The sequence below is a fragment of the Merops nubicus genome, unplaced genomic scaffold (assembly GCF_000691845.1).
Source record: "Merops nubicus isolate BGI_N331 unplaced genomic scaffold, ASM69184v1 scaffold4534, whole genome shotgun sequence".
Lineage (NCBI taxonomy): Eukaryota > Metazoa > Chordata > Aves > Coraciiformes > Meropidae > Merops > Merops nubicus.
Genome location: NW_008603503.1, coordinates 122,156 through 133,775, shown reverse-complemented (window position 1 = coordinate 133,775; position 11,620 = coordinate 122,156). Strand labels below are relative to the sequence as shown.

General features: G+C 34.7%; 1 protein-coding gene across 1 annotated transcript in view; it reads right to left on the bottom strand.

The window, feature by feature from the left end:
• Positions 1-2,812: 2,812 nt before the first annotated feature.
• DYNC2H1 (dynein, cytoplasmic 2, heavy chain 1) overlaps positions 2,813-11,620 on the bottom strand; it is a gene marked incomplete at its 5' end in the record, with an annotated part of 129,629 nt that continues 120,821 nt past the window's right edge. Inside the window, 2 exon segments of the mRNA XM_008938682.1 lie at positions 2,813-2,971; positions 6,925-7,041. Coding sequence (XP_008936930.1) covers positions 2,813-2,971; positions 6,925-7,041 — 276 coding nt within the window.

Here is an 11,620-nt window from a genome sequence, read left to right as displayed (position 1 = left end):
TGTCCTGTGCTGAAAAAATAAACACATCAAAGACACCTAGAAAGAGAGTGCCTTTCACATTTGTAATGTAGATCAGTCTCAATGAGCTCCCAAAGGACTTCTGCCCAAATCAAAATATAATTCAATGCTCTAGTTACAGCTAAACACGAAGAGGTTTTTCTCTCATACTGCAGTTTTGGTAGCATGGAAGGGCTCAAAACCAACAGGTGAATCAAACAGAAGATTGAATCAATCTGGCTAAGAGTACTTTCTGCTCACAAAGACTCTGACAGAAATCAGACATAATCTGACAGAAATCTGACAGAATGTGCATCCTGTAAACAAAACTCATGGTGATGTGAGCTGAGAAATACTCTGCAATCTAAATCTGAGGCAGCAGGAGGTGAAAGATACAAGAGGCAATGAACATTCACAGCAGAGATAAGCCAAGTTCTAAGGGGTTAAGGGACAGACAGGTTATCTGTAAGAAAACTGAATGAGTTCCTGACCCTGAAATAGAAATAAAGATAGTATGGTAGGTCTGGAGGAGTCTCTTCTAGATGTGGCTTTTGTGAGAGAGTCAATATCTCTCTATTAATAGAATCAGTAAATACTTCCTGACTAAATATATAAAAAGAGTATACTTAAAACCAGAGGCTCTAAACAATACTTGTATTTACACTTGGTAGGATGGAAGGCATCTCTGAAGCTTATAATTAGGACAGAAAACAAAACAAAACAAAACCAAAACAATACATGAAAATCCCCACAATGTTCTACTAATGATTTATATCAGGGTTTCTACAACCCATTACAGTAGATTTTTATTTCCCATAAGTAAGATCGGTCATTAAACCCACCAACTACATTTCTGTGCAAGGTAGGTTAAAATGTGATGTCTTTTTTCCAGATTTCTTCACCCTAACATAGGCAGTTATCTGAATAGCTGTATTTCTCTACCTGTCCAAAAAAGAGAAGCTGGAACTAGTAGAAGCCAGTAGATCATTCAGTTCTGAGAAATACAAAAGCTAAAATCCAGCCTGCCTTATGGGAAAGTGTTGGATCCAAAAGGGGAGATTGTAACATGATCTATACATGTGCATATACATTGCCATAGGGGAACTGAAAACACAGAAAACACAAAACTTGTTTCCTCTCCCAGTGATGTTTCACCAAGAAAGCCTAGTATGACAACACTTCCCCTGGACAAGTCACCCTCTACAAGCCTGTACACACATTTATACGAGTGCTTTCCATTCTATTGGAAATTGTAATTTTCTTCCAAAATTTTCTTCACAAACAACTGTTTTCCAAATCTGCTACATTTTATTCTTCAGTGAATCAGAATCAAATGTATAATGGAAAAGGAGACAATTATCTGAAAAGTATCAAGTAAATCTATTCTGCTTTTAGATAGGATTCAATATTTAAAATGTATGTACTTGTATCAAATTATCTTAGGACACCTTTTTATTATAAGAACTAAGATGAGAAACTTTCCAAATAGAAGAGAGAAGACCAAATGTAAGGGATGAACAATGGAGTAGAATCAGGAAAAAGGAGGAAGCTAACCTGAAGACATGGCAAATCTTTTCTCTGCTTTATTTCTCTCTCCCCCAAATCACCAATGAAAAATACCAAGTGAGAGAAATAGAGTCTAAATTTAAATACTACTTTAAACCAAACAGAACATCTATTAGAGTCATCAGACCTGAGATATGTATCTCATTCTCTAAACAAACCAAGACAGTGTTTTTATGCTTTTGGATTTTAAAAATATCTTCATGAGGTGACTGTAATTGCAGTTAAAAACTAGACACTTTCATTTCTTATGTTGAGACTTCATCATTCTTCAGTAATGTTGCTTCCCGATGGAGTCTGGGTTTCCTGCTTCTTTTTGGATTTTGTCTAACTGCACACCAAAGCCATGGCAGCAACCCATGCTTTATACAAAAGCCTAACATTATAAATCATGAATCATTGAAATCAAACAAGTATCCTGCACTAAGAACAAGACACCAGGAGTCTCTCAGATCACAGACCAAAAGCATTATTATGTCCCCCCGATAACCGCTTAACAACTGGGTGAAAACCTCTTTTGTCTAAGGAATTGTTTGTCTATCTTGGGAATTTATGTGCACGTTCTTTCTGGAGTTTAGAGCAGTTCCATACAATGTTTTTTAACAGTAACTTCTAGGTAACAATGATGATGAATTTGTAACTCCATATGAAGTTTATGAAGCATCTATTATTTACTACGAATAGAAAGAAATATGATTACAAATAAGAATATAATTAAAAGTGACATTTATCCAGATTTTTATATTCATATAAAACATCCAATTTAAATTACGAGTAAGTTTTGTAATCTGATTTTATTAAATAACAAAGGCATAAGAGTAACAGTTCAAAATGGATAATTAAAAAAAAAAACTGATCAAAGAAAAAATGCTGACTTTGGATTTAAATTAATTTATATTTATGGACAAAACATAAGAGATATCAGCAAATCTAAGAAAGTAATACAGGACATTACAATTTAGAGAATCAAAACAAATTAACAGTTTAATGAATATTGCTATATTAACTTTTGAAGTATCCCACAGAGAAAATTCTATTCAGGTGGAATTAATTCTATATATCTTTAAAACATATATAAGAGAACTTATAAACTATTGCTTTAAAAATGCATAAGAATCTAAAGTTAGATTTAGATATGAATCTAGACATCTATGTACGTTTAGATGTGAATTTAAAATTTTCTTTTAATAAGAAACAACTGAGGTGTTTGAATGATTCTTAACTTCAAGAGTTCATTTACTGCATTTTCTGATTACTGATTTTTTAAAAACAAAGCAGCTCCACACTGAATCCACTGGTCCTGGTTTCCTCCACAAGGTACATCAATATTTGTCACCACATGGTCTCTCTCCACGCTAGTGTAGACTGGTAAAGATATGCATTCCTCTGGAGAATAGGGGCCATATGCAGCCTGTCAACAGACAAGCATTTAGTTAGACAACAGAACATGAGGAAGGAATAATCCACAGGGACGAGGTACCTAAAGCCCGATCCTAACATACAGTTTAGACACTGCAGCTTTGGAGAGGCAACTCTTCACCCAGGCTGCAAAGAGCAAGGATTACTAACAAAGCAGAGACTTCAGAAAGTGCTCTAGACTACTCCATAATTAAGCCTCTAGTTTTTCTCTCATTTGTTAAACTGAAACCACAATAAAGTATGCAATAGAGGGGATCCCATGAACCACGTATCACAATCTTCATTCAGCTAAAACCACCCAAAATTATATGTCAAAAGCTTCTGCAAAGCAGGGGCAAGGGAAGTGATGAACAGCTCTGGGAGGGGAGGAGGTCCCTTGGGAGCACGGGTGCTGTACTGCAGGGAGCTGCTGACCCGGGCAGGCTGGAGTCCTGGGGCAGGCAGTGCTTCGGGCAAGCCCTGCTGCCTCGCCTCCTCCATCCCTGCAGCATCACCCTGCTGCTGCTCCTCTAATGCAAGTACCCCAGACACAGGTCACAGCTGGGTCTGCAAGTGGGAGACTCAGGAACTTGACGCTTTCCAGGCTGCTTTATGGATTTAAACAATGATTTGTAATGTCCACGAATCCAAATATAAATTTTTTTCTCTGGTACAGAGAGCTACTAGACCTTAGGGCAGAGCCTCAGAGGTCTCTCACTTAATGCAGGATACTAAGAGGAGCTCAGAAGTATTAACCACAATTTAGTTAGACCAGGACTTAAAACAAACAGACAAAAAGCTTAAATTCCCTAGTCCTTTCCATATACTTCTAGCACTTCAAGAAATACAAGCATATGTCACAAGTTACAATATTAGTTAAAAAAAAACCTGTGTGGGTTTTGGTTTGTTGTTTTTTTTGTTTTTTTTTTTTTTTAATGCCTTTCGTCCTAATACTTATCAGAGTCCCAGCTGGGGTTCTTTAGAACTTCTGGAAAACAGGCCATTGCCATTAAGTGCCTAAACAGGAAATTGCCAGGTTAACTTTAACCATTCAGATTTGAACTGAGTGCTTTGAACTTCCAGCTCAATTAATTTATGATTTGTATTTTTTGATATATGTATTTTCCTACTGCAGAGCATGAGCAGTACTACTACTACAAAGATTACAGTTATACTGTAGGCACTACTTAGGGAAGGACCTTGCTTGGAGCTTTACCCCTCAGTCTGCATCCTGAGGAGCAGGCCATGCTCTGCTCTGAGAACAGTAACAGCTCCGCTCTGCCTTCTGTACTACAAAGTGTGTGCACCCTGGACTTAGTTTCCTTCTAGGGCTTGCACAGGTCATTGTCTCTATGCATGGCTATAGAACTGAGCTCAAAGACTCCATCTAGACTTTCTACAGCATGTAATTTGCATTTAAGCCGTGAGGTATTTATTTAACCTAAATAATTCAAGGTTTGATTCAACTGATATATATTAAGATGTTTTCTGTCACACTCAAAATCTCCCTTCCTCTCAACAGGAAAATATCAGAAGACTTTCAAGAATCAAATAACAAGGCAGTGCACTTATCAGAAAGGAAGCTGAAACCAAAATCAGGGTCTTTCTAACACAAGATACCATCAAATAGGAGTTAGTGAAGCTACAACATTAGAAAATAGATAGAAAAAGGAAACATGCAAGCAATAACTGTTTCAAGCACTTTGCCTTGCGTGTCAAGTGCAAGCCATTTCTGAAGAATTCTGTTGTTCCTTTTGAAAATCAACTTCCTATGTCTTTGGAACATCAGTGCTTGGATCCTTACACAAGGTCTGTGCACTCTAAGAGTTGTATAGAATAACTTAATAATTGGAAGTTTCTCAAAAGAACTTCAAAAGAATTTGTTTTCCCAAATCTGGGAGGCTAAAAGCTGGCCACTTTGCTTTCAAAGACATCTTTTTATACTTTCTTGGGCACAAGTTCTTGTGCCTTTTTTGATCCCAGTGATGTTTTAAGGGGTCACATTATTTGAGTGTTAAAAACATTCTGTGAAAGTCTTTTCGAACCATAATCCTTATGTCCTTGGCTTATGCTGTCCAAAAATTTTTTATCCAGACTGTCTCACACACTGTTCTGTCCCCCTTAGTGACACCCTTCACAACTTGTTATCTATCAGTGAATTAAAACTGGAAAGGACTTTCACAGTTTAATGAGAATCAGCATCATAATAAAAAATTTGGGCATTGCAGCACTTTGAAGGGGTTTTCTCAGAGAAATCCTGTAGGCTACTTTTTTTTTTTTTTTTTCTTCAGGCAGTTCACTCTTTTAGTTTGGTTGAAAATGACCTTGAAGCATTGCATTATAAATATACAGATTTTTATTCACTAGATTTCATAAGAGACAGTTATGGGGAAAATAAATTCTAACCCTAAGACTCCTAAGATAATATGTACTATTCTCAGCACTCTTCTCCTAAGGAGAGGATAACAAGATAATAGGGAGTGCATAATGGTCTGATTCTGCCTTGTTTTCTGAGTACAGTGTTTGACTGAAGTAAATTTTTTCCTGAACAAAACAAACCTTGTAAAGTGCTCAAGAACTGAAAAATATTTCACTGGTCAAACTGTATAATAGGTTTTGTGGTTTTGGGGGATGATTTTCAGTATTTTCTTTCCCATCAAAGCCAGGAGCAGTAGTGCAGATGGTGGCTTGTATTCAGTTGTTTGCTCAAAGTCTAAATCTCGACCATTATAAAACAAAGAAAAAAAAAGTTTGGAGCAGTAGTGTGTTAGAATAGACCTCCTTGCACAGTATCTATCACAACATACCACAAATCTAATCATTGCCATAATTAATGATAATGAATAAAGTCCCCTCTAGTGGAAATTTCGACAACTTGGGTCCAGTGAACTTTTTTATTTTGCATTCTTCTAATCAATCCTAGGCTTCTCAAGACAGAGTTCTCTATGTTGCCAAAGAATAAACTTCTCCAGTTAATAAATTCATTTGCTTGGTAAATTAACGTTTATAGGTCAGGATAAGAGGTGACATTTTTTATTTTTTATATACTGCTAATTTTATGTATTGTGATAAAGAAGTAGAAAGAAAACTGTTTGTATGCCTATTTTATTCTTGACTTTTGGTGTACAAGTCTTAATATATTTTCCTTTAGAACTGAACGTGGGATTCTTCTCGCCTGTCTGTTCTAGAGGCACATCTAAACAGAGATTTATTCCAGTTACGTTACTATGGGATGGACTTCCTGACACACCTATCTTTTACTCAAGAAGGGGCTAAGGCAATTAAGTCATACCATGCATTAACTTTTAGACAGCTAAACTTAGATGATTTCTACAATAAGCTTTCTTCTAGTTAATAAGACTAAGAATATGAATTTGTAATTCCTACACTTCCTTGAATAAGTTCTGTGTAACCTTTTGCTTTATTTATCAGAGATTATTATTATAATTGGAGAGCAGAAGCAGTAACAGTTTTTACTGTTTGGATTATTTTATTTTCATCTTATGTAGTTCTGCAAGCACTGGTATTTTTTAAATCAGTGTAAATAGGGGAAATGCTTTCTTTGCTTACAGATCACATCATGTTCCCTGTCTTATTATTGCTGTTGCATTTTAATTTAATGTTTAAAACATGAAGAAATTATGTTCTAATATGAGCTCCTAAATTCATGTATACATTTACCCAATACATTTTTGAAAATATGTTAATGTTTTTCAAAAGGAAAAAAAGAGATGACTGAAATAAAGCCCTTGTCTTAATTTTAACAAGAGAAGCTAAAAAATGTTGACAAAATAAGTTCTTGCTTTATATAAAAGAAGTAACTACTCTTCTTATTAAAGACAGGGATTTTTATTTTGAAATGAGAGGGGAAAACAGGTCAGCAACATCATACTGAATAGCTACTACACAGAAAAAAAAAAGCAAGTTACAGGTCTTGAATGTTTAGGGTTTTTAATAATTCAGTACCTGTGGAATCCAGGCCATGTAACAAGGGAGAACAGACGACACACTGGGAGAATCATGCAGATTTTCTGAAAGTCGATTTCCATCAAAACTGCAGCCTTCCAGTTGTAAGCCACTGATCTGCCACAGGAGTATAAAATATTCAAACACATTTAACAGACTTGAATTGTCCACAATGATTACACTGTGCTTTAATAAAAGCTGATTCTTTATTACTACGACCAAATTCTTAAATAACAGGAAACTAATTATTGTAAAATAGGAAACATGACTTAAAAGCAAGATTTGGACCATCCTTTGGCATGAACTTCCTCTAATTTGGACTCACATTCTTTGAAATGTGAAATACCTGTAAATGTCATAATTTTTGAAATTGCAGCTGCCTACCACTAGATTAATGGAAATACAATAGCAACAGCCAAGTACATAATCACCACAGTGTCAAGAAGAGAAGAATGATCACTGAAAAAAGTGTGACTTCCTGCTTGGAAGTCTGATGACAGCTTTCAAAGAACGGAATATGCAATCAGGCAGCTTCTGTAAAGGTAAACAAAAGATACTGAAAGAATACGAGAGAAAATTTTAATTAACATAACTCAAGATTTCTTAGATAAACTAGTGTTTGGGAAAATCCCACTTGTTGCTATAAGTAACTACACAATGCTTTATCTATAATGATTTAAATGCTTTCTTTTAATTAGTAAGTATTTTCAGGCTCTGAACAAAACATTCTTTTTTTTACTTAAGTCCTGCATAAATTAACGACAAAGATATCTGTTTTGGATTTTTTCCAAATAAAATTCTCATTACCTGTTGATAATTTTATTTTCCCAATAAATATAATAATAGCTTGTCAATATAAATAATAATAATTGTCAGTTTGTTCTGCTGAAGTAAGAACTTCAATTTTAGCAACAATAAAACTTAGCTCAGTGATAACTTTTGTGCAGCTTTTCAAAAGGCTAAATCTTAAGGTGGAGCAGATGTCTAACAGAAGCTACTATCTGAAAATCACCTGCTTGCTACACCATCACTCTAAAGCTACAAAAAGACACATACTAATGAGACAGGCTTCATCAAATATGAGGTTCGTAAAGTGGTGTGGGAACTAGGAGCTACAATGGTGTTGGAAAATGGGTAAGTGATCACCTAACCAAAATGGACAAAGTATCACTTTCTAATATATTTTTTTCTTCTAATTAATTTTTAAAGTGTAGTAAATTTAAAAAAGTGGTTAAAGTATGATGTCACAATAAAAATGCATCATTGAAGATGTAGCAGAAATAATTTTCTTAGGTAATTACAGTACTGTAATTAAAAAGTAACATAATGGGCATTACTGCCATGCTTGCAAAGCAATGCTTCCCTCTCAAGTGTTGTGTTTTTTTGCTAATACTCTACTGATGGTATACTAGCTAAGATTGTGTCTGTTTAATAACTCGTTATCCTTTTGCTCATTGACAGCATCGCATTCTTGAAAAATGTGCTTCTTTAAAGTCATATTTGTGTTCTAACTCTGAGCTGAGGATTCTTCCTTACCATGTGCAAGACGCATACTTACATATATTCCAACATGTACAAAAAAATTGTAAAAGATTGCTTATTAAAAAGCAGCAGAAAAAAAAGCTGTTTCACTTTGAGCAGACAGTGACCAGAGAAGTAGCAATACTCTTTAAAGCAATCTGTGCTCCATATAGACTAGGACTTAAAAGTAAAGCCTCAGTAAACTGTAGATAATCTGAACCAAAACAACCTGAAACGGAAAGCTCAGAGTAGTCTGAATTTTTAATTTCCACAAATTACTATAAGAAGCCCTAAATGAAATTAACTAAATTTTCCAGACTTTCTATTTGTAACTGCAAAAACTTTTTTTCTTCTTCAACCTCTGATCAAAAGATTAAGGTCTTTTCTTCATTATTAAAATGTGACACTCCTCTCCCTTCTCTTGCCGCATTTATTGAGATCTTGCATTTGAATCTTCTCTAAGATTTTCAGGTCTCTTGCTTTTAAGGTGCAGTGTTAAAATTTGATATTTTGTACCATTTTTTTTTTCAAACTCAAAATATCTTCACACAGGTATTTTGGAAAAAAAGGGCTTTATCTAGTAAAAGAGAAGTTTGTTTGTCAATACATTCCAGTGCCACTTCTATCTTGCAAGAACAAAGAATATGAGTAAAACTATCATAAAAGGCACAAAAGGAACCAAGTGTTATTAATGATTAGACTGAGGCTTTCCTACAGGCTCCTTCATACTGCTCTCTGTTATTAACACTGATATTTAAGACCTCACTTTATTATAAGCATAGATCCTAGATTACACTTTATCTCACTACACTTCTGCCTGAATGCTTTCAAAGCTTTTATTCACCTATGTGACACAAATATTAGAAAGATTAATCTCATAAGTTCTTTCTGTCCTTCCTGCACTTGGCAGGGAATTTTGTCACAGAGTTTAGTTTGATAAACATGTGAACTTGGCAGTTATTGAGGGATCACTGGTCTGATGAAGGGGTTTTAAAAAGTATTGTTTGGGTGTTCAAAGGTCTGGCTATCCTGAACATCTGTAACAGAAGTTTCTACAGAACTGGGTCACCTATTGAAAAATCTCTTTCTACTGCTCACACGATTCTTCTTCTGATATTGGCAGTTCCTTTGACATTATGGTTCTGTAAAACAACATTATTTAGTCTCCTAGAAATTTTCAGCCAATCATAGAAACTCCTTTGAAGATGAAGACCAAAATTTTTACTTTGATTCAGTATTAAAAGACACTGAAAAAATACAACATTGGAACAATGTACTTTCAGATACTGTCTGGCTGTGTATTCCACGTTCATATTTCTATGATAAATGGTGTAGAGAAATTACTACTATGAAGGACATGGATTTCACAGTATCTGTAAGTAGCATCTATAATATTTTTGTAAATCAGCTCAGAGTAATGGCTGGAGTTGATAATTTCAAAAAATTTAATTGATAAATTAAAAAAATTTAATTCTTATGAAGCATTTGGCATTTTGCAACTATTCATACAATTTTAGTTTCAGAAAAGCTATCGTCACACATTACAGATGTCTCTTTAAAATATATTTGCAGAAAACGTTCTGATACCATGGTCCAAAGCATGCCTGTTTCCAAAATTTCAAATCCTCTACAATTAATTTTTCCTTATTAGTTAATGCCATAATTTCCCATGAAATGGTACTAACTACATCCTACTTCAGGAATTCTTATTTTCACTTCATTACCTCTATAGACCTCCATCATTATTTTCTTGATATGTCAGAATGGCGATGTACTTGAAAAAAAGACCTCTTAAGATGCCTTGTAATAATATTTCTAGTTAATTGTTAAGAGCATAGTTTTGATATTAATGCTGATATTATGTGTTTGAATATTATAGTCTTGTAATAAATTTTTGTTTTTCACTATTTATATTTTTTTACCCAAGCTCATACCATGTTTCTTTCTTTCATTCTTTTCTACTGTAACAGAAAATGGAATGCCAACAGAAATGACTTCCTGCTCTTGTACAACAGCACAAAGCAAATAGATGTATTTGCATATCAATATGTGATTATATTGCAATAGCCATATATTTTCAGTATCTTTTGTTAAAGCAATCTGAGGTGATATTAAAGAAGGTGTAATTTTATAAAGATTTGATTCTAAAACAAATATTCATCACATCCTACTAGGAGAGATCTACTCCACATCATGTCTAAACTAACACCTGAATTAACTCGGATAATTTAACATCAGATTGGATAATCCACTCAGATTCAGGTGTGTTCTTGGCCTGGTTGAGTGTCCCTCTGCCTACTTTGTAGTTAGACCATCAGTTCTAGCACTTCATACTTCTGACTTACAGAGAATCACAGGTTATATTACTTGAAATTTTTGGCATATAAAGATCATTCCAAATGTCTACAATTGTGGAAGACTGATGCCATTTTTTTAAAAGTACTGGAAGAGTAAAAAGGCATTTTCATCACAGAGCTTATAATGACTTTTCAACCTTCTTTTCCTTGTCGAACAAATCCTAAGCCATCCATCCAAAACTTTTTAAATTAAAGGCATGGAAAAAAAAATCTCAAAGAACATGTCTTCAAAACAGTCACTACTTGACAGTATGACTAAGGATGTTATATAAAATAGGTGTGAATTTTAGATTTACATCTGATGTTCATCTGCATTCCTAATTGTTTTAAACCTTCAACAAAGATATTCTACCAGAATAATTAAATATCCCCTGATTCAGGGAGTTGAGCATGACTCTCCAGATCCCAAAGCAGAGTTCCCCCAATCATGTGACTACAGAATCAAGTCGCTCAGTGGAAGCAGTCACACAATGGGAACAGCACCATCAGTGCTAACTGAGACTGACAGACCTCAGAATAGCCTGTACCATGATCTGCTTCTTGCAGGGAAGGCGAGAGATCTTATTTTAAACTACAGTCTGAATCACATGAAGAAGGAACATGCAGGATAAACAAATCAAGTCTTCTGACAAATAAATTGTCAATTACCAATTCTACCGATTATTTTATCACAAACTCTGATAGTTTGAAGATCTATCTTACATAAGAAGAGTGTGGCTTAGCAAAGAGAAACGAATGAAGGGTCATGCCACTTCGATAATAATCTGAAGACCTGAAACTTGTTAAATGGAAGGGAAATAGCAGGATTGAGTATATCT